The 16,234-nt window shown below is 37.7% G+C and overlaps 3 protein-coding genes across 3 annotated transcripts; 2 read left to right on the top strand and 1 right to left on the bottom strand.

The window, feature by feature from the left end:
• Window positions 1–1,803: 1,803 nt before the first annotated feature.
• Window positions 1,804–7,374, top strand: LOC131668823 (5'-nucleotidase domain-containing protein 3). The gene is made up of 7 exons (XM_058943274.1): window positions 1,804–2,048; window positions 3,331–3,506; window positions 3,573–3,800; window positions 4,885–5,025; window positions 5,115–5,272; window positions 5,349–5,676; window positions 6,048–7,374. Exons 1-7 carry the CDS (start codon window positions 1,844–1,846, stop codon window positions 6,402–6,404), a joined length of 1,593 nt encoding a protein of 530 aa, XP_058799257.1. The 5' UTR covers window positions 1,804–1,843; the 3' UTR covers window positions 6,405–7,374.
• LOC131668859 (dynein regulatory complex protein 9) lies at window positions 7,374–9,479 on the top strand. The gene is made up of 6 exons (XM_058943330.1): window positions 7,374–7,385; window positions 7,442–7,627; window positions 7,704–8,071; window positions 8,418–8,701; window positions 8,769–9,016; window positions 9,183–9,479. Exons 1-6 carry the CDS (start codon window positions 7,374–7,376, stop codon window positions 9,465–9,467), a joined length of 1,383 nt encoding a protein of 460 aa, XP_058799313.1. The 3' UTR covers window positions 9,468–9,479.
• Window positions 9,480–9,525: 46 nt separating this feature from the next.
• On the bottom strand, window positions 9,526–12,347 carry LOC131668879 (dnaJ homolog subfamily C member 3). Its single transcript, XM_058943349.1, has 6 exons — window positions 11,885–12,347; window positions 11,670–11,777; window positions 11,380–11,579; window positions 10,979–11,304; window positions 10,562–10,905; window positions 9,526–10,289 (listed from the first exon to the last, which is right to left on the bottom strand). The coding sequence occupies exons 1-6, from the start codon at window positions 11,931–11,933 to the stop codon at window positions 9,868–9,870; spliced, it is 1,449 nt and encodes a 482-aa protein (XP_058799332.1). The 5' UTR covers window positions 11,934–12,347; the 3' UTR covers window positions 9,526–9,867.
• Window positions 12,348–16,234: the final 3,887 nt, after the last annotated feature.

Below are 16,234 nucleotides of genomic sequence, written 5' to 3' on the forward strand. Positions count from 1 at the left end.
AACTTTGGGAGTCGAAGATTTCTGAGATTGTTCGCGTTATTGAAATGTCTGAGAATTATAAGCATCGGATGAAATTATATATAACTATGATGCGGAAGAAAGAAAATATTAATTATTAAAATTGGCGTTCACACCTGTACAATTGCTTTTTTTTTTATTTCTTTAATATCTTTTCTTTCAAACAATATGTTTTCGTGCAATTGAACTAATTGAACTAAATGACGTAAGATAACTTGTGCGACATTGTCACTGAAATGGCACCTATAAATCTCAGAAATGTTCAATTTGAGTTATTCATATTTTGATAAAAAGTGAAAGATAATTACTTGAAATTGATATTTGATAGTTACAAGTAATAAGATTTCATCAAAAACCTAAAATACAACTATAGCGCATTAGAAAAATTTTCAAATTTTTATGTAGAAATACATTCATGAAATAATCCCGTAAAGTTTCAGCAAATTATAATGCAATATATAATACTTGTTACGCGAAATGCTGCTAACAATGATAGAGCATAACGCGCGTTATTTTATGTAATAAGCTTCCTTTTACTATTTTTCATTCCTCCACTTTATGTGCGTTTCTCTCCATGTTTTTAATAAAATTGCAAATATTAAGATCAAACGCAGGAGAAGTGAGTGAATAAAATAAACTTTTAGTCACTAAATTTAGTAAACAACGATTTGTCGGCAATTTTGCTGACCTCGTCAGGCTGTTCGTTTGAGAAGTAAATATATATGTAAGTTAGAGAACGTAACTCATTTGCAGTCCAACTATGAATGATTTTCATAGTTAATATTTTCATCATTTCATTCATAGTTGGACTGCAAATGAGTTACGTTCTCTAGCTTACATATATATTTACTCTTCAAACGAACAGCCTGACAAGATTAGCAAAATTGCTGACGAAACGTTGTTAACTAAATTTAGTGACTAAAAGTTTATTTAATTTATGCACTTCTCCCGCGTTTGATCTTAATATTTTTATTTTTTTTCCTTACATTTCCTTCCTCTCACTGAGAAAGCAAGAAATCGTAAATTTATTTACAAATATTATTTGTCTTTCTAGTAGCATTTTTTTGAGTTAATAATGTTGACATTATGTCGATAATATAGTTCGCTGCTATAAAAATATACAACTATGTAAGTCTATTAAATCGGAAACAAATATATCGACTTCGCGAATAAATAATATTTTCTACTGTAATAATGGTATTATTTCATTAACTTCCTTCATTTCAATAAACTCTTCAAATGACGCCATCACAGGACCTTGAATTCAAAGTTTTAACGTTACAATCAAAACTTATAGTGCGCACTTTTCAGATTATAACCGTCTTATCTACTTACACTTTCCAACTTGAAAATCAAACCCATCGCGCCATGCACAAGCCACCTATACTCCGCCCCGCTCGAATATTAATTTGCAACCCGCGAAGTTTAAAATCCAAATTATTTTCGATGATTGATCATCGATGGCACCAAACAAGGTTAGGTTAAGGGCTTATTTTGGCGAGTTGTGCCCCCGCGACTTGCCAAAAAAAATTGGTTTGACGTGCTATCGATGCCCAATTGTCGCAAATAATTTGGATTTTGAACTTGGCGGTTAGCAAACGAACGTCCAAACAGTGTGTAACCATAGAAGCCGCAAGCTCGCCCACCGCAAGCTCAACTCGCGCGCATACCTTCAGTCGTTAATCTAGCAATCTCTCGTTGCCTCTGATCTCCCCAACTTAAAATAATTTACATATATATCTGATAGAACGCGTGCGCGCGCCGACACTTTGTCGTAAGCGCGATCGCCGTGGATTGCCCCGCAGTCGAGCGCCATCCCGGCATCATGTGGTTTGCGCGGGCGAGCAAGTGTTTGTTAAGCAAGGTCGACCGCAGCAGCAACAGCAGCGGCGGCGGCGGCGGCAACGGCCGCTCGCTCCAGCGATGGGCAGCAAAGCGTTTGTACACAGAATCGCCAGGGCGATCCTGCAATCAACTTTCGCGAGATCACATGCGACGCAGCTACGCGCTCATGATGGAAAAGTGCAAGTGTGAGTACGCGTACCTGCGAAATTGCGACACGTGCGCGCGCCCGTCGGGCAAACGCGTCGGCTGCTGCCGCGACCTGGCACACGCGCATACCGAGGGCGCCGAATTGGAATGACGATCGATCGTCGGGATAAGCGGTTGAGAAAAATCACAGTGAATAACGGCGTTGTGTGTCCCCGGTCGTTTTAACTGTGTCGCTACGGGGGGGATCATCCGTCGCAAGTAGAAACGACGCTGCTTTGCTGCGCGCCGGCGCACGTGTGTCATGTACAGCGTATAAATAGTTCCCTTACTCGTGTGCCGAGCGAGCCGCGACGGTCAATGTCAATCGCGCGCGCGCGCAGCTTCGTCTATGATACACAGGCGTACGTGCACTCGCCATACATGCGATTCTCGTCTACACTGCCGCGACATTCCCGTGGCGGCGAGGTGGCGCGTGAGGCGAGCCTGATGTTTGCAGGCTTGCCGACAAGGCTAGAGAGAATAACGCGCGAGAAGCGAGATTTTCGCGCCAAGGGAGTTTGCAATCATTTCTGTTCCTTTCTTAGAAGATGAATGTTTCGTAGGACGAAAAACTAACGGGAACAATTCGTCGCGTCTTCCCTTCAACGCTGTGCTTAAACGAAACGTAGTTGGTACTTAAAACGATTAGAATTGATAAATGTTGTAGTCAAGATTGCGGCTGATCAATTTTGGAACGTTCCATCCATAGCGGTTGCAAAAAACAAAAAAATAATAAAAAGAAATCCAAGATGATTTTGAGCCTCCACCAATGTTTATGTTTACGTTGAAAACCAAATATTGGCACGCGTCACAACCAAACAATTCTTAGTTTAACTTTAATGAATTGTTGTATAAAGTTTTGCTGATTACGCCAAATTTTACGTCAATATTTTAAATCATCCATACTGATCAAGTCTCCGTATTCTTGATATCAGTAGTTGATTTTTTTATTTAGTCTTCGTATATCAAAAGTAATTGATGGGTAAAGCTTTGATTGTGGCTTGGGACAATATTTTGTTTTCGACGCGAACATAAACACCGGTAAAAACTCAAAATCATCCTAGATTTTTTTATTTGTTTTTATGACGAAACCGCTTGGTAGAGCGCTCCAAAATTAATCAGTCGTAATATTGATTTTTTCGAGCACCAACTATATTTCGTTTAGGCAAAGCATTGGAGGAAAGATGCCACAAATTTTGCCCGTTTGCATTAGTTAGCTTTGGAATTGTGCGAGGAACTGTAATTGGAATTGAACTAATCGATCCCATGATAACTGAATAGCGAAAAAATTGCCGCAAGATGTGAACCCACAAGGAGTATTCGCCTGCAACGAACTCGACCTGAGGGAAGTGCAAGTCTACGGTTTCGATTACGATTACACGCTCGCCTGCTACAAGCCAAGCATGGATTATCTACTCTACAATTTAGGCCGTGATATGCTCATCAAAAAATACAAGGTCAGCTGTCCATTGTGAGCGAGATCATTCGACGATCATCGAACTCAATCGATTTCAATTTCCCAGTATCCCGAAGGCATCGCAGATCTGGAATACAACAAAGACTTTGCAGTGCGAGGTTTGCATTACGACATCGAGAAAGGATTACTGTTGAAACTCGATAGTTTCCTTCAGATTCAGCTTGGCGCTGTGTACAGAGGCTTGCATCCGGTACCCGATGAGGAAGTACTTCGATTGTACAAAAATCGAATAATTCCAATCGCTTATGTTGAGACTCCGTACAAACATTCGCACGTGAGTCCTCTTCTTCTTCTTTTTCGACAATTGACATTGATCGGAGACTTACTGTTGTTAAATTCATAGACGCGTGCGTTTCAACACTGTGAACAAATTCTTCAATGTTTTTTTTTTTTTCGCTTTTTTTTTCTCAAATCGAAGAAAAACAATTTTCAATTGACACTACCGAAGAAACAAAGGTTTCATTTGTCATGTAAAATGTTTTTACTTGAGGAATCCTGCTTTCGAGAACTGCAATAACGTTTGGAAAATTTTTTTGCACTAGAGTGCGTTGATACAGCGCACATTTTCTGTTGCTCTAGTCGTCGAAAGCCACGCTCTGCGCGAGATCGACAAAATAAGTATTCCAATTCGCGATACGCACATACCCGCGCGCACACTTACAAGCACACCCGCACACGCTCTACAGTAAACCTTATAAGTAGTCTACAGTATCACACGATGTTCCCCCCACATTTCTTTTTCACACGCGTGCTCGCGTATCATCGTTCAAACTAATTGAAATGACGACGAAATTCTATTCGAAAAAAGCACCAGCTTAAAGTTAATTTTTCTTAATCCCCACCGTCATGTGAACTATATGTCTGTTTGCATGTCTTGGCCTACGCGATCGACACGTGCGCTGATAATGGATTATTATGTTTGTCGAGTTTAGAAGGTAAGTAGCGCCACATCATCAAGCAACGCAAGCCGCTATGTACATCCACCGATATCATCTGTACATTCTGTTTCATTTTAAACGCTGCAAAAGCTGCCTTCAACGTTGCGCGCGATAGGCTTTTTAAACGATTGTCAATTGAAATACATTGCGTAACGATGCTATTAAACCGCACTCGAACAATATAAACGCAAGTGTTTAACGTCTATTGTAACCGCTGTGGTATACATTCTTTTTCTGGTGCAATGCCCACACGAACGATAATTGGGAATCGGTTTGTTTCGTTTACTAACTTCGCTAGTTAGTACAACAGATTTCAGGCTGTTGTCCTAACTAGCTTTTGTAGTTGCCGTGTGACTTTTTATGCTTTGCTGTAAAAGAAAATCCGTAAATGAATGGTAATTAATGAGGAACGCTTTATAGGATGGCGTACATCACACTAAAATGGTTCAGTTAGCCGATCTGTTCTCCGTCCCGGAAATGGGTCTACTTTGCAATGTCACCGAGTACTTTCTCCAGAATCACATCGATTTCCATCCTGAAATTCTCTTTAGAGACGTGAAGGTATAAAAGAAATATCTTCTTAGCAAAGTAGCATCTCGAGTCAAAGTTTTCTACGCGACTGGAAAATGAATGTAACAATTGTTGTGCAGAACTCGGTGCAAAGCTGCCATCCCGTAATGCACAAACTCGTAGCCGAGAAAGTCTCGGATTACCTCGAGCAAACAAAAGATCTCAAGAAGTTCTTCGATCGATTACAAGACGCCAACAAGAAAATGTTTCTCGTCACTAATAGTCCTTTTCATTTCGTGTAAGTATTATAAAAAAAAAAAAAAAAAATCAATACACAATCGATACCCAAAAACAACCAGTCTCGTTTTTTACAGGGACAAGGGTATGAGATTTTTGGTTGGCGACGATTGGAAATTGTATTTCGACGTGGTAATCGTGCAGGCGCGAAAGCCACGTTTTTTCACAGAAGAATCGCGGCCTCTACGCGTATACGACGAGAAAAACGAAACGCAGCTGTGGGACCGCGTTACCAAGTTGGAGAAAGGTGTCATTTACCTTGAGGGCACAGTAAAACAACTGCAAGATACTACAGGTTGGCGTGGACATCAGGTGTTGTATTTCGGTGACCATCCCTACAGCGACTTGGCCGATGTTACACTCGAGCATGGATGGAGGACGGGTGCCATCATTAAGGAGCTCGCGGTGAGTTTCCAGATTTGCTTTCAATCGAGAGGATTTTGGCTGTCGCTTGATTGGTGGTCTTGTTTTTCGGAACGGTATCTTTTTATATTTAGACTTGCGTTGAGAAACCTGAGCTGTAAATTAACTGAGCTGTGACAGAGCAATCTTTTGACAGCGAATTCTTGCCAAATTTCAAGATCTCAGCGCAAACGTTTTCAAAAGACTTCGAAGCCAAACGTTCATCCAACAAAATTGCAATTTACAGTCGACGAAATATTCGATCCTCGGCCAAATTCCACTGGCGAGTCAGCAGCGAAAATCGTGCTGGAAAATCTTTAAATGGTGTCGTCGCCCACGCTGAAATGCAAATAAATTCGCTCTGCCTCTTGCAGCACGAGATCGAGACGTTGAACGACCCGAAGTTCAAGCTGGACGCGAACTGGTTGCAAATGTTAACCTGCTTAATCGAGGATCATCAGAACGTGGACGGACCGGAAGCGGAAGCCGAGCTGCTGGATTGGATTCAAGAGCGCGATCGATTGCGCCAGGACATCAAACGAGTCTTTAACCAACAGTTCGGCTCGGTCTTTCGTACCTATCACAATCCCACTTACTTCTCGAGGCGGCTCTTTCGTTTTGCCGACATCTACATGAGCTCGATCACGAACCTGTTGTGCTACTCCACTAGCCACACTTTCTATCCGCGACGGGGTGTCATGCCGCACGAATACACCAGCTATTTCATGTAAAAACGCGACACCTATTGTTCTCAAGACTTTTTTTTGTTTTCTTGATTGGAATGTTTACTTTCGCGAGGCTGTCGCTGCAGAGATATGATTTTTTGCGTGCTTTATTCGCGGTTGTATTCTCGTTATACGAGAATCGTAAGAAAAATGAGTCTTGAAAACCCGCGTGCGCGCTTTAATTTTGAACGTCACGTACGGAGAAAATCTTAAAAAAAAAGACGAACGAAAGTTCAAGTATATCAGTTAAACGAGTCATCACTGTTAAAAGAACGTAGCGTACATAAAGAAACGATTGTCAATATAAAAATCAATGTATACCATATCGACTGAACGAAGTAACGAAGTGTTATTTCTTTAATCAAGCTAAGTAGCAAATTCGATTATGCCGGAGCGAATCTCGTAGAATAATCAAGCCTATAGTCTGGAAGAGCTTACCGCCCGAGTATTTTTGCGCGTGTAATTAGTTGGAGAGTACGAAATTCGTTTCTTTTCGTTCTCCTTAGAGTAAATGTTCATGAAAAAAGAAAGTATACGATGTGCTTTAAGATAATGTTCACTCTGAAAAAAGTTTTATCGTAAGTGCCATGTCGAAGAACAGACAATAGATAGCAAATTTAAAAAATAATAACTAAATGCATGAACATAGGAAAATATAAATAATAACGATGTATATTTTAGGTGTTATATAATGGGAACTGAGTTCCTCGCTATTGAAATAATCTATAGTTTATTCGCATTTGTTCGCGAGTAAGACAGAGAATATATTTTTCGAGAGAAATAGTCATTGTAATTGCATTGATCGTAAACGATATATTATCCAAATGACTGTCGAAAAAACGGCGATTATTTATCGCAACCTTCATGTGGCGAAGAAAGTCGAGTTTGAAAAATGTCAAAATTGATTGATATAAGTATATAACGATGTAACAAAGAGAACAAGTGCAAAAACAAAACAATACTACGGAAGATAAGATGGAAACTTGGGTAATTTATTTTCAAACGCCTTTTCCCTGCGTACGAATGATCAATAACTGCGGTAGACCGACGAGGAGTCGTCGCCGTCGGACTCGAGCGTGGAAAATGAGGCGACGAAAGAGAAAAAAATCAGCATGATCGAAATAGCAAAGTACTTGAGGCGAGAAAGAACTGAAAGAACCGTCGATACGGCAAATCGGACCGGCACATCGGCTGGCAGAGAATCGAACAATGCTTACTCTTGCCAATGCGTATGCTTCACTTTTTCTTATCATCCTGTACAAATTTGAATCCATAATATATGGACCTGTTTGAAATACAAGCAAGGCCTTGGATCCGCCAATGCTTGCGTCAGTGTTGAAAGGTTCAAATGCCGCGTCGGACAACGTACTACTAAGCTGTCCGTCGGATAACATCGGTGTACGTAGCATGTCCTTCGAGTTCCCGGATGTCGACGCTCTCGGCGAGTTCGAAGCTTTTGCTTTCGCTGAGATTCTACAGGATGCTATCGATGCGCTCGAAGTGTTGAAACACACCGTTAAGAAAGATATTGACGCTAACGAAAGAAACCAGCGGATAATGATGAGGAAACCAGGTAGTTGCTCAGTTGACGACGAATGTAAATTGATTTTTGGAAGAGATGCTGGCTATGTACCTGTCGTTAAGAGTATCTCGGAAAAATTATATGATAATAGGTGAGTATTGATAAAAAAGAAAATATCTTACCAATCTATTTTTATTTATCATTCACAACTATATTGTACATGGTACAAATTGTCGGTATAAGAAGGTTCTTCTTTTCTTCGCTACTTTGCAATGTAGCGAATATTATTTTAATTTCCGATCAGTATACGCAAGTAAATTAAAAAGCTAACTAGAATAAAACTATTTTCATAGTAAAAATTTATTCGAATGCTAAAAATAACGGCATTTAAATTTATCTACATATAAATAACAAAAATTCACAACTTAAAAATATAAAGTGATCCATTTATTCGTGACAATTTTTTTAAATTCGATTATGCATTATTCTCCTTTTAGAGATTTAGTCTGTAACGTTTTTCAAAAAGTTGCATGCGAACTTCGTCAACGTGGCACATACGACTGGCTTCGTTGCGAAGTCAATACAATAATCGATTCTAAAGAGAAAGAGAAATATCTCGAAATCAACCGAAAAATTTGGTTGGATCTGATAAAAAAGCTACGCGAATCTCAAAAGCAGATCAAGGATGAATTCGAAAAAAAGAAAAGTGAATATACCGAGGATTTCGAGAAATTAGCTGCGGAAATCGACACTTCGTATTGTGACAATAGAGATAAATTAGGTATAATACAACATTTTCTAGACTCGATTATTCTTTGAACTTGATAACAATGTGTGTTTGCTCACAGATTATATAAGAAGATGGGAAAAGTCGAAATTAGAGCAACATAATTATCGACTAACAGTGCACGAAGAATCGGTGCTAAATGAAATCAAGGAATTAGAAATAGAACGTAAACGTGACGCTAAAGTCTCGGAAGAATTACAATCTTACGGGAAATCGGCTATTTACAGCTGTGAAAATGAAATTGCCAGTTGGACTGAACGATATCACGAGGAACTTGAAAAACGACAGCAAGAAATTAATCAATTGCAGGTCTAATTTCCTTTAACATAAGCTTGCTTTTTTTTTATTTCTTTCTATCCTCGATATTTTAAAAAATGTTAACCTAATTTATTAATTGGCAAACTATCGTTTACAAATTTTTAGATTAAAAAATGATTAATGGAATTATTCAAATAAATATTATTGGAATGTATAGGAAAGCATCGAGGCACTCCAAGAATCTCTTGAAAAAATACGAGATCTACAGAAAGAAAGACAAGTCGTGGTCGATGAATACATGGAAGAACAAAAGAAAATAAATGATGAGAATGAATACTGGAAAACGGTCAACGAACAAGCAACAATCATACAATCCATCTGGCGTGGATACATGGTTAGACATAGATTAGGTCCATTTGACGCAATATTCAAACTGGCTGCTAAAAGAAAGAAAAAAAAATCAAAAAAACCAAAAAATCCAAAAAAGAAGAAAAAAGACTAAAAAGATGCCAAATTCGTACATTTTTGAAATTAATAAACACAGCTTGATAGTTGTTGTTTTACGTATAAATAATTGAAGTATATATTCTTAAATCAATGATCGGGACACTTTTGATTACAAGATTATTTACAAATATTAACGTTACGCACAGTCACGCGCACAGCTCTTAACCGCAAAAGAGAGACAAGGGGTCAATACAGCATTGGGTATCGGTAAAAGAGAACAAATGTAAAATAACACAAGTTGAAAAAAACTAATTCGCGCGTTTTACCCATACCCGATGCCTCGCAAATCACTCACAAAATCACTTGGAAGTCTCTCGGCACCAGTGTGTCTTTGGAACAATCAGTCATTTGTGAAAGCTCATCGTCATTGTCGTATTCATTGTCGTCGTCAAACTTTAGTTGAAGTGAAACTTAAACTGGAAAGGTGAGCCTCCTTGTTGGAAGTGATGAAATTCCTGGAAGGGATTAAAACCTGAATGTTTGCCACTTTCAGGATCCAATGGATCTTCACCCCTGTCGAATTTCGCGCGTTTTTCCTCATCCGTTAACACTTCTTTAGCAGCGGCGATATCAATGAATTTCTTTTCAGCGCGTTTCTTCTCCTCTGCGTCAGGAAAATTATCGGGATGCCACTTTTGCGCGGCTTTCCGGTATGCTTTAATGATTTGTTGCTTCTTCGCGTTGCGAGGTACCCCTAGGATTTTGTAGTAATCACGGGATTCTGACTGCTTTTGACGTTGTTGGGCTTTTTGAAGACCTTGCTTTGCTCGCTGATTGTTCGAATCAATGTCTAGGGCTTCTTTGTAGTCCCGAATAGCTGAAATAAGAAGATTAAACATTAGATAATGGTTTTTTTTCTTCCACTATTTCACAAAAAAATATATACTTCAAATAAAGTTATGACAAATTTAAAATAAAACTAATTAAAAGCCAATTGTAGCTTTCTTTATGTGAGATTAATTAGTTGATTCTACAAAAATTATAATTCTTATAAATAAGATAAACATTTCAGGAAATACAAATAATGCAAAATTGTTACATATCACAGCTTAGCAATGTTACTGATAAGAAAAGACAAAAAGCACTCACCATCGTCAAACATATCACCGGCAAGATACGCTTCAGCGCTATCACATAACGTTTCTGGATCCCGTTGAATATCCAATGCCGCGCGACAGTTCTTAACCGCCTCGTCAGCTTCGGAATTCGAAGTGTAACATTTGCACAACATTCTCAGCGCCGTTAACCTTACGTTATCTAACGTCGGTTCATTTTTAAGTACGCGATTCGATTTATCGATACAACTGTCCCACTCACTCGACTCTGAGGCAGATTCTGCATCTTCTAAAAACTTAGCTATTTTCTTAACTTTTTTATAGAATGGGAAACAATCCCTGTGCTCTGGATCAAGTTTTAAACATTCTCGAATCTCCCTGCAAAGCGAATCATCATCATCAATACATGGATAACAATGCTGAGTTATGAAAATACAATAGTTCAATTTACTTGAGAGAATCTTGAACTTGACCAAGTTGATATAACAGTTTAGCGAGTTCATAATATCCTTTAGTATTGTCAGCTGTTAATTTTGTCGTAGACCTAATATCAGAGACTGCGCCAGCATAATCACCCAATTGTATTCTGCACTTGGCTCTCAATTCTCTAAGATAAGATGACCATGAACAAATCTCAATGGTCTGCGTTAAAACTTGTGAAGCTGAATAATAATCTCCATGCCTCAAGTATGTCTCTGCACTTTGAATTTGATCTCTAGCTATCCTAGTGTTATGAATACTATTGATGGCTCCTTCATGATCAGGATATACTATAAGCTACAAACAAGAATAACACACAATTATCAATTTGTTAACCTCATGATACAGAGGAGGGCCTTGTGCAATACTCACAGCATTAGTAAAATCTAATTCTGCTTTATCTAAATCTCCATGTTTCAAGTGAACAGTACCGCGCTGGATTCTAGCAGCAGTGAAATCAGGCTTAAATTCTAAAACCTTATCAAAATCTAACAAAGCTTGTTTGGCTTTCCCTAATGCTAAATATACAGTTCCTCTCTTGTAAAATGTCACATAATTGCCAGGATCTTGTTCTATAAAACGAAAACACATGTACACCTGTCAGTCATCATCGTGCTATAGCACGATTATTAATTTAGAACATGGCACAATTATTAACTTACCAGCAGCCTCGTGAAAATACGACAGAGCATCCTGATACCTGCCAGTCGACAAGAAATCTGTGCCAAGCTCTAAGAGTTTTTCGACACCTTTCGACGTCGACGCAGTCACTGTATATCACAACGCAACGAAGGTTAGAAAATGTAGTCAACACTGATGAAATAAAAGTAACAAAAAACGTCGTCTAATCGATTGACATTCCGAATTAGTAACTCACCGTCGTGACCGAAATTGAGAAGGACCAGCAGCAGCCCGCAACGATACATGACGACTTTGTGAAATCCAGATTGCGTGTTTTTGACGTTGCTCGGTGTACGTTGGCTTAAAATCAAAAATCCACTGCAATTCCTGCTACGGCAACGACTATGTCAGACTCCCGGTGGAGAGCAGCACGCGCCATCGCGTTCGTGGTCTCACGCCATTGGTCCAACGCACATCGCTAGGTGGCGAGTTGAGTCTAACCAGCTGGCGAACCCAAGTGTGTGTTCGTTTGGGAATGGATGGCTTTTTGAATTGCCGATTTAACAGTGAGCGATTTTGACTATTGCCTCTACAGCTGTGGATTTGAATACGATGTCTTGCGGCGATGTTTCCTGTCTTTCTTAATAATTTGGACATTTTATCGGAATTTTAATAATTTTATTTATTTGAATTTGATAATTAACTTCTGACAAAACTTGGAGACAACGCAACATTAATAAACGTTTATTTCAACGAGATTGTAAAATTATTTTTTAATCTTATTCAAATATAATTAAAAAATATAAGCAGAAGAAAGAAATAAATACTTGAGATTGACCTGTGGTTTTGTATAGTTATGAAGTAAGGCATTCTCACTGTTTCTTTCAACACACGTCGCCACCTACACAAGATTTACACAAGAATTTTACAAAATCCTACTTTTTTTATTGTACAATTAAAACATGACAAAAATAATATAGAGTATTTCTTATTATTAGAATAGCTTCAAAGACTTGAATATTCCTATTAGAAACAAAGAAACTAATGTAAGTATGACCAGAGGAATCATACAATCTCGCAAGAGTTAAAAATAACTTTTTGTTATATATAAATATAGAAAAATGTCACGTGTATATCCAGATGTGAATCCATCGTGATAATTTACCTGAGTATTTTGCTTAAGTGTTTGCTCTAGTTTCACAATGATAACGGTATTTTCTACAATATTATATAACTAATGGAAAAACATTAATTGTAACTATTCTGTAACTGTAACAATTTTAATCTTTCAATGTGAAATTTAAATAAAAAAGATCAATTGCAATGCAAAATACTTTGTCGTACGACAACAACTTTCATTCTGCACATTTCCATATAAAACATTTTGCATTGAAGTAGAGCTGGACTCTAAAAAAAAAGGAAGCTTACATCGTCAGCATTCACTCTTTCTTTCACCTGGAACAAACTATGTATGACGTATACCGCGAGAGCTTGAGACTAACTTTACCTTGTCTGGGCATACGTTATGCTGCTGGATTCTTCTCTTGATTGATTACGGTTGCTGTCTACTGTGTATTTCATAATCTTGTTACGTGGTTTAATCATTTCAAAAGGAAATCCTATTCACATCGACACTTACTTGACAAACGTGGAATTCATTTTGAATAAAAAGCGACGCATCAAAATATTTTGAATATAATAAAATATTACGTAATCAACAATCGACGATAATCACTTATCAGACAATTAGTTAGATCGTCGGAATCAAAGATGATTTCCTCTGTAATTATTAGATGCCTTACAATTTAATGGAAGGACGTTGGAAAGGATATGATAGATAACAGAAAGTGTTTTTTTTTTTCGTGAAAGCCATAACCGGCATCATTTGTTGAGATTTCTATCTCACTTTATTATTATTTTTTCTGATTTTACACGTGTACGACGTACAGTGAATCTATAGATTCATCTAATTCAAATTGTTGCAATTGTTTGTTTTTCTTAAATCAATTTCAAACATTATTTTGCATTTTTTCATCTTCACGTTCTGCTGTCAACTAACGTAGAGTGTAAATATTTTAATTACTAATAAAAGACCGACAGAATGGTACGTCACCGTTCCGCTTTTAAAACGCACTTGTCTCCGCCCCCGCTATATTTCTTTTCGTCGTGGCGAACGTGCGAGAGATTTTTTGTTTTCTTGAAAATTCTGTTTTCAAATTATAAAAAATAAACAAGCTTCGAAGAACACAATTAAAAGAAAAAATTGATTTCTTGTGCGACATACCGATTTTCGCTAACGCGCAAGTTTTATATGCATGAAATACCATACACAGACATACACTCAGGACAGAGTAAAAAATAAAAGTACCGTATACAACAATAAATTAAGCCCTTTGATCACTTGTTATTTCACACTCGTACACAATATAATCCACAGGTGTGCTTACCATCGAAACGGATTTCTGTGATTTCGATGGCCGACGGCTTATATGGAGAAAGGCAAAAAAAAATACTATAACGTATATCATGAAACGAAGTTAGTTTATATTCTCGCACGTCGCGTCAGTATTTCATGCCCAAAAAAATGATATACAGCTTCCTTGGTACATAATGATTGCAGTCACAGTCAACGTGTTTTATCTCTTTTTCGCTGTTTAAATTCAAAAAATTTTATATTTCTTTTATGTCCCATCATCCATCATCACCTCTCTGTACACATCATCTGTTTTATTTATTATTCCATTTTTTTTTAATAATTATAATAAGCTTCCATCCCATCATCATCAATAAAGCAGGCACTCGATCTTCATTCACTCATCATTACTACTAAAGTCTAAAGCGCGCAGAAGGCTCGGCCCGCGCACCGATGTTATATTTTAAATGACCTTTGACGTCCGTCGACGACTGTCCGATAGAAACACCACTCGCGGAGGACTAAACGATATACGCGCGAGTTCTTTCTTTTTACACGTCCTAGTTAAAAAAAAGAAGAAAAATTAAACGAACGAACGAATGAAAAAAATGGTTAAACGGAGGATACGAAAGATTAGAACGGCGAGTCGAATATTTGGTAAATTCGACTCAGGCACCCTATATGTACAACGTTGGCGCTCGCGCCTAAGGAACCATTTCGACGAATTACGACGAAAGAAAAGACGACGATAAATTAATCATGACAATATAGACGATACACGCCAAGCGTCTCGCGAGTTATCTTTTTTGTCCAACTAATTACGCTATAACATCCTCTCTCTCCCTTTCTATCAATCCGCGCCTACTCTCACATTCAATTGTGACCCTGGAATTTTCATTGTTGTTCTTTTTTACGAGAAAGACCAAGACGAATAACCAATTCGTCGTATGTTCGCTCTAGATGCATTCAAATGTCAAAGCTTTTCGATTTGTTTTTAAAATAGAAATTCATTCACGTCCGATAAATACGTTAAACGGTTGATTTAAAAAAATTGTTTTCGATACTCCGTGCGCAACGTGCGTCTTTCCCGCACGCTCGGCAAAAAACGTGCGTTTAAAATCGCACTTATCACACGTCGTATCAAGAAATACGGTACGGTACATGTTGTGTATGTATACATGTACGCACTTATGTCGTAATTTACTATTCTTTCGAGTCCTTAATTGATTTGCATTAACGAACCAATTTCCACCCGAAATCAGAAAACTACTGACATTTTTTTGAATTGCGATCGGCATAAGGAGCGTAAAATCAAATTAATTCATCATTCATAAAATAGGTTACAAAAGAATAAATAAAAAGAGTAGTACGGTAATAAAGTTAAAGGTCAAAAGAAGAAATGCAGAACGTCAAAGAATTGATGCGTTCGCAGAATAAGAGTCTCGCAATATATTGCATTATACGAACTCTCGAAAAATTTCTTGGGCTTAAAAACTGTATTGTATTACTCAAAGTGAGCAAGATTAATAATAATAATCATAATAATAATAGTAATCGTAATAGTAATAATAATAACAATAATAATAAAAGACGTAAAAATACTGAAATCAAAGATTTTTCATTTGCTAGTTAATGATTAGATAAAATATCACATTTACATTATTTGATTTACTTTCAAAAAAGCCAAGAAATTATCAAGACATAAAACGAAGAAAAAAAAATGAACGAATCGTTGGTCCACGTGCGCGCCGCGACCAGCGCAATTCATAATCATCTCTCCTCCTCCCCTTTCCCTGCAATAAGCTTTGTACTTTGACTCTCTGCATGTATGTAAATGTGTGTAAGTATGTGAAAAAAAGCGTGAGAGAGAAAGACAGAGAGAGGGATCAGTCTTTTTCACTTTTTTTTTATTTATCCAGAAAAGTAGTTTAGCTAATGATTCGTTTCGTGTGTTGCAATAGTGTGTTGCAACTTTTTGCCCTGAACCCTGTCGGCAAAAGACTAGTTCCTTTTAAATCTACGACGAAAAATTTATAAACAAAGCATTTGAAAACTTACATCGTAATATATTTGGAGCTGTTATTATCAAATAGATTTCATCTCTTAAGTTCATTTGTTCTGTTTCTTTTTTATTTACAACCAGTATGACTCTAGATCAACTAGATTTTTACATTCTTCGGTCCCTCGCTCTCT

The sequence above is a fragment of the Phymastichus coffea genome, unplaced genomic scaffold (assembly GCF_024137745.1).
Source record: "Phymastichus coffea isolate CEN01 unplaced genomic scaffold, Cenicafe_Pcof_1.1 PCOF00084, whole genome shotgun sequence".
In the NCBI taxonomy this organism is placed as follows: domain Eukaryota; kingdom Metazoa; phylum Arthropoda; class Insecta; order Hymenoptera; family Eulophidae; genus Phymastichus; species Phymastichus coffea.

Bases quoted from the DNA above. Each gene is read 5' to 3' on its own strand.
- LOC131668823 (XM_058943274.1), top strand. From the start codon at position 1,844: ATGTGGTTTGCGCGGGCGAGCAAGTGTTTGTTAAGCAAGGTCGACCGC. The intron at 5,026-5,114 runs GTATAAAAGAAA...ATTGTTGTGCAG, and splicing joins TTCTCTTTAGAGACGTGAAG to AACTCGGTGCAAAGCTGCCA. The intron at 5,273-5,348 runs GTAAGTATTATA...CGTTTTTTACAG, and splicing joins AATAGTCCTTTTCATTTCGT to GGACAAGGGTATGAGATTTT.
- LOC131668859 (XM_058943330.1), top strand. The intron at 7,628-7,703 runs GTATGCTTCACT...AATACAAGCAAG, and splicing joins ATGCTTACTCTTGCCAATGC to GCCTTGGATCCGCCAATGCT. The intron at 8,072-8,417 runs GTGAGTATTGAT...TTCTCCTTTTAG, and splicing joins GAAAAATTATATGATAATAG to AGATTTAGTCTGTAACGTTT.
- LOC131668879 (XM_058943349.1), bottom strand. From the start codon at position 11,933: ATGTATCGTTGCGGGCTGCTGCTGGTCCTTCTCAATTTCGGTCACGAC. The intron at 11,305-11,379 runs GTGAGTATTGCA...TCTTGTTTGTAG, and splicing joins AATTAGATTTTACTAATGCT to CTTATAGTATATCCTGATCA. The intron at 10,290-10,561 runs GTGAGTGCTTTT...TTCTTATTTCAG, and splicing joins CGGTGATATGTTTGACGATG to CTATTCGGGACTACAAAGAA.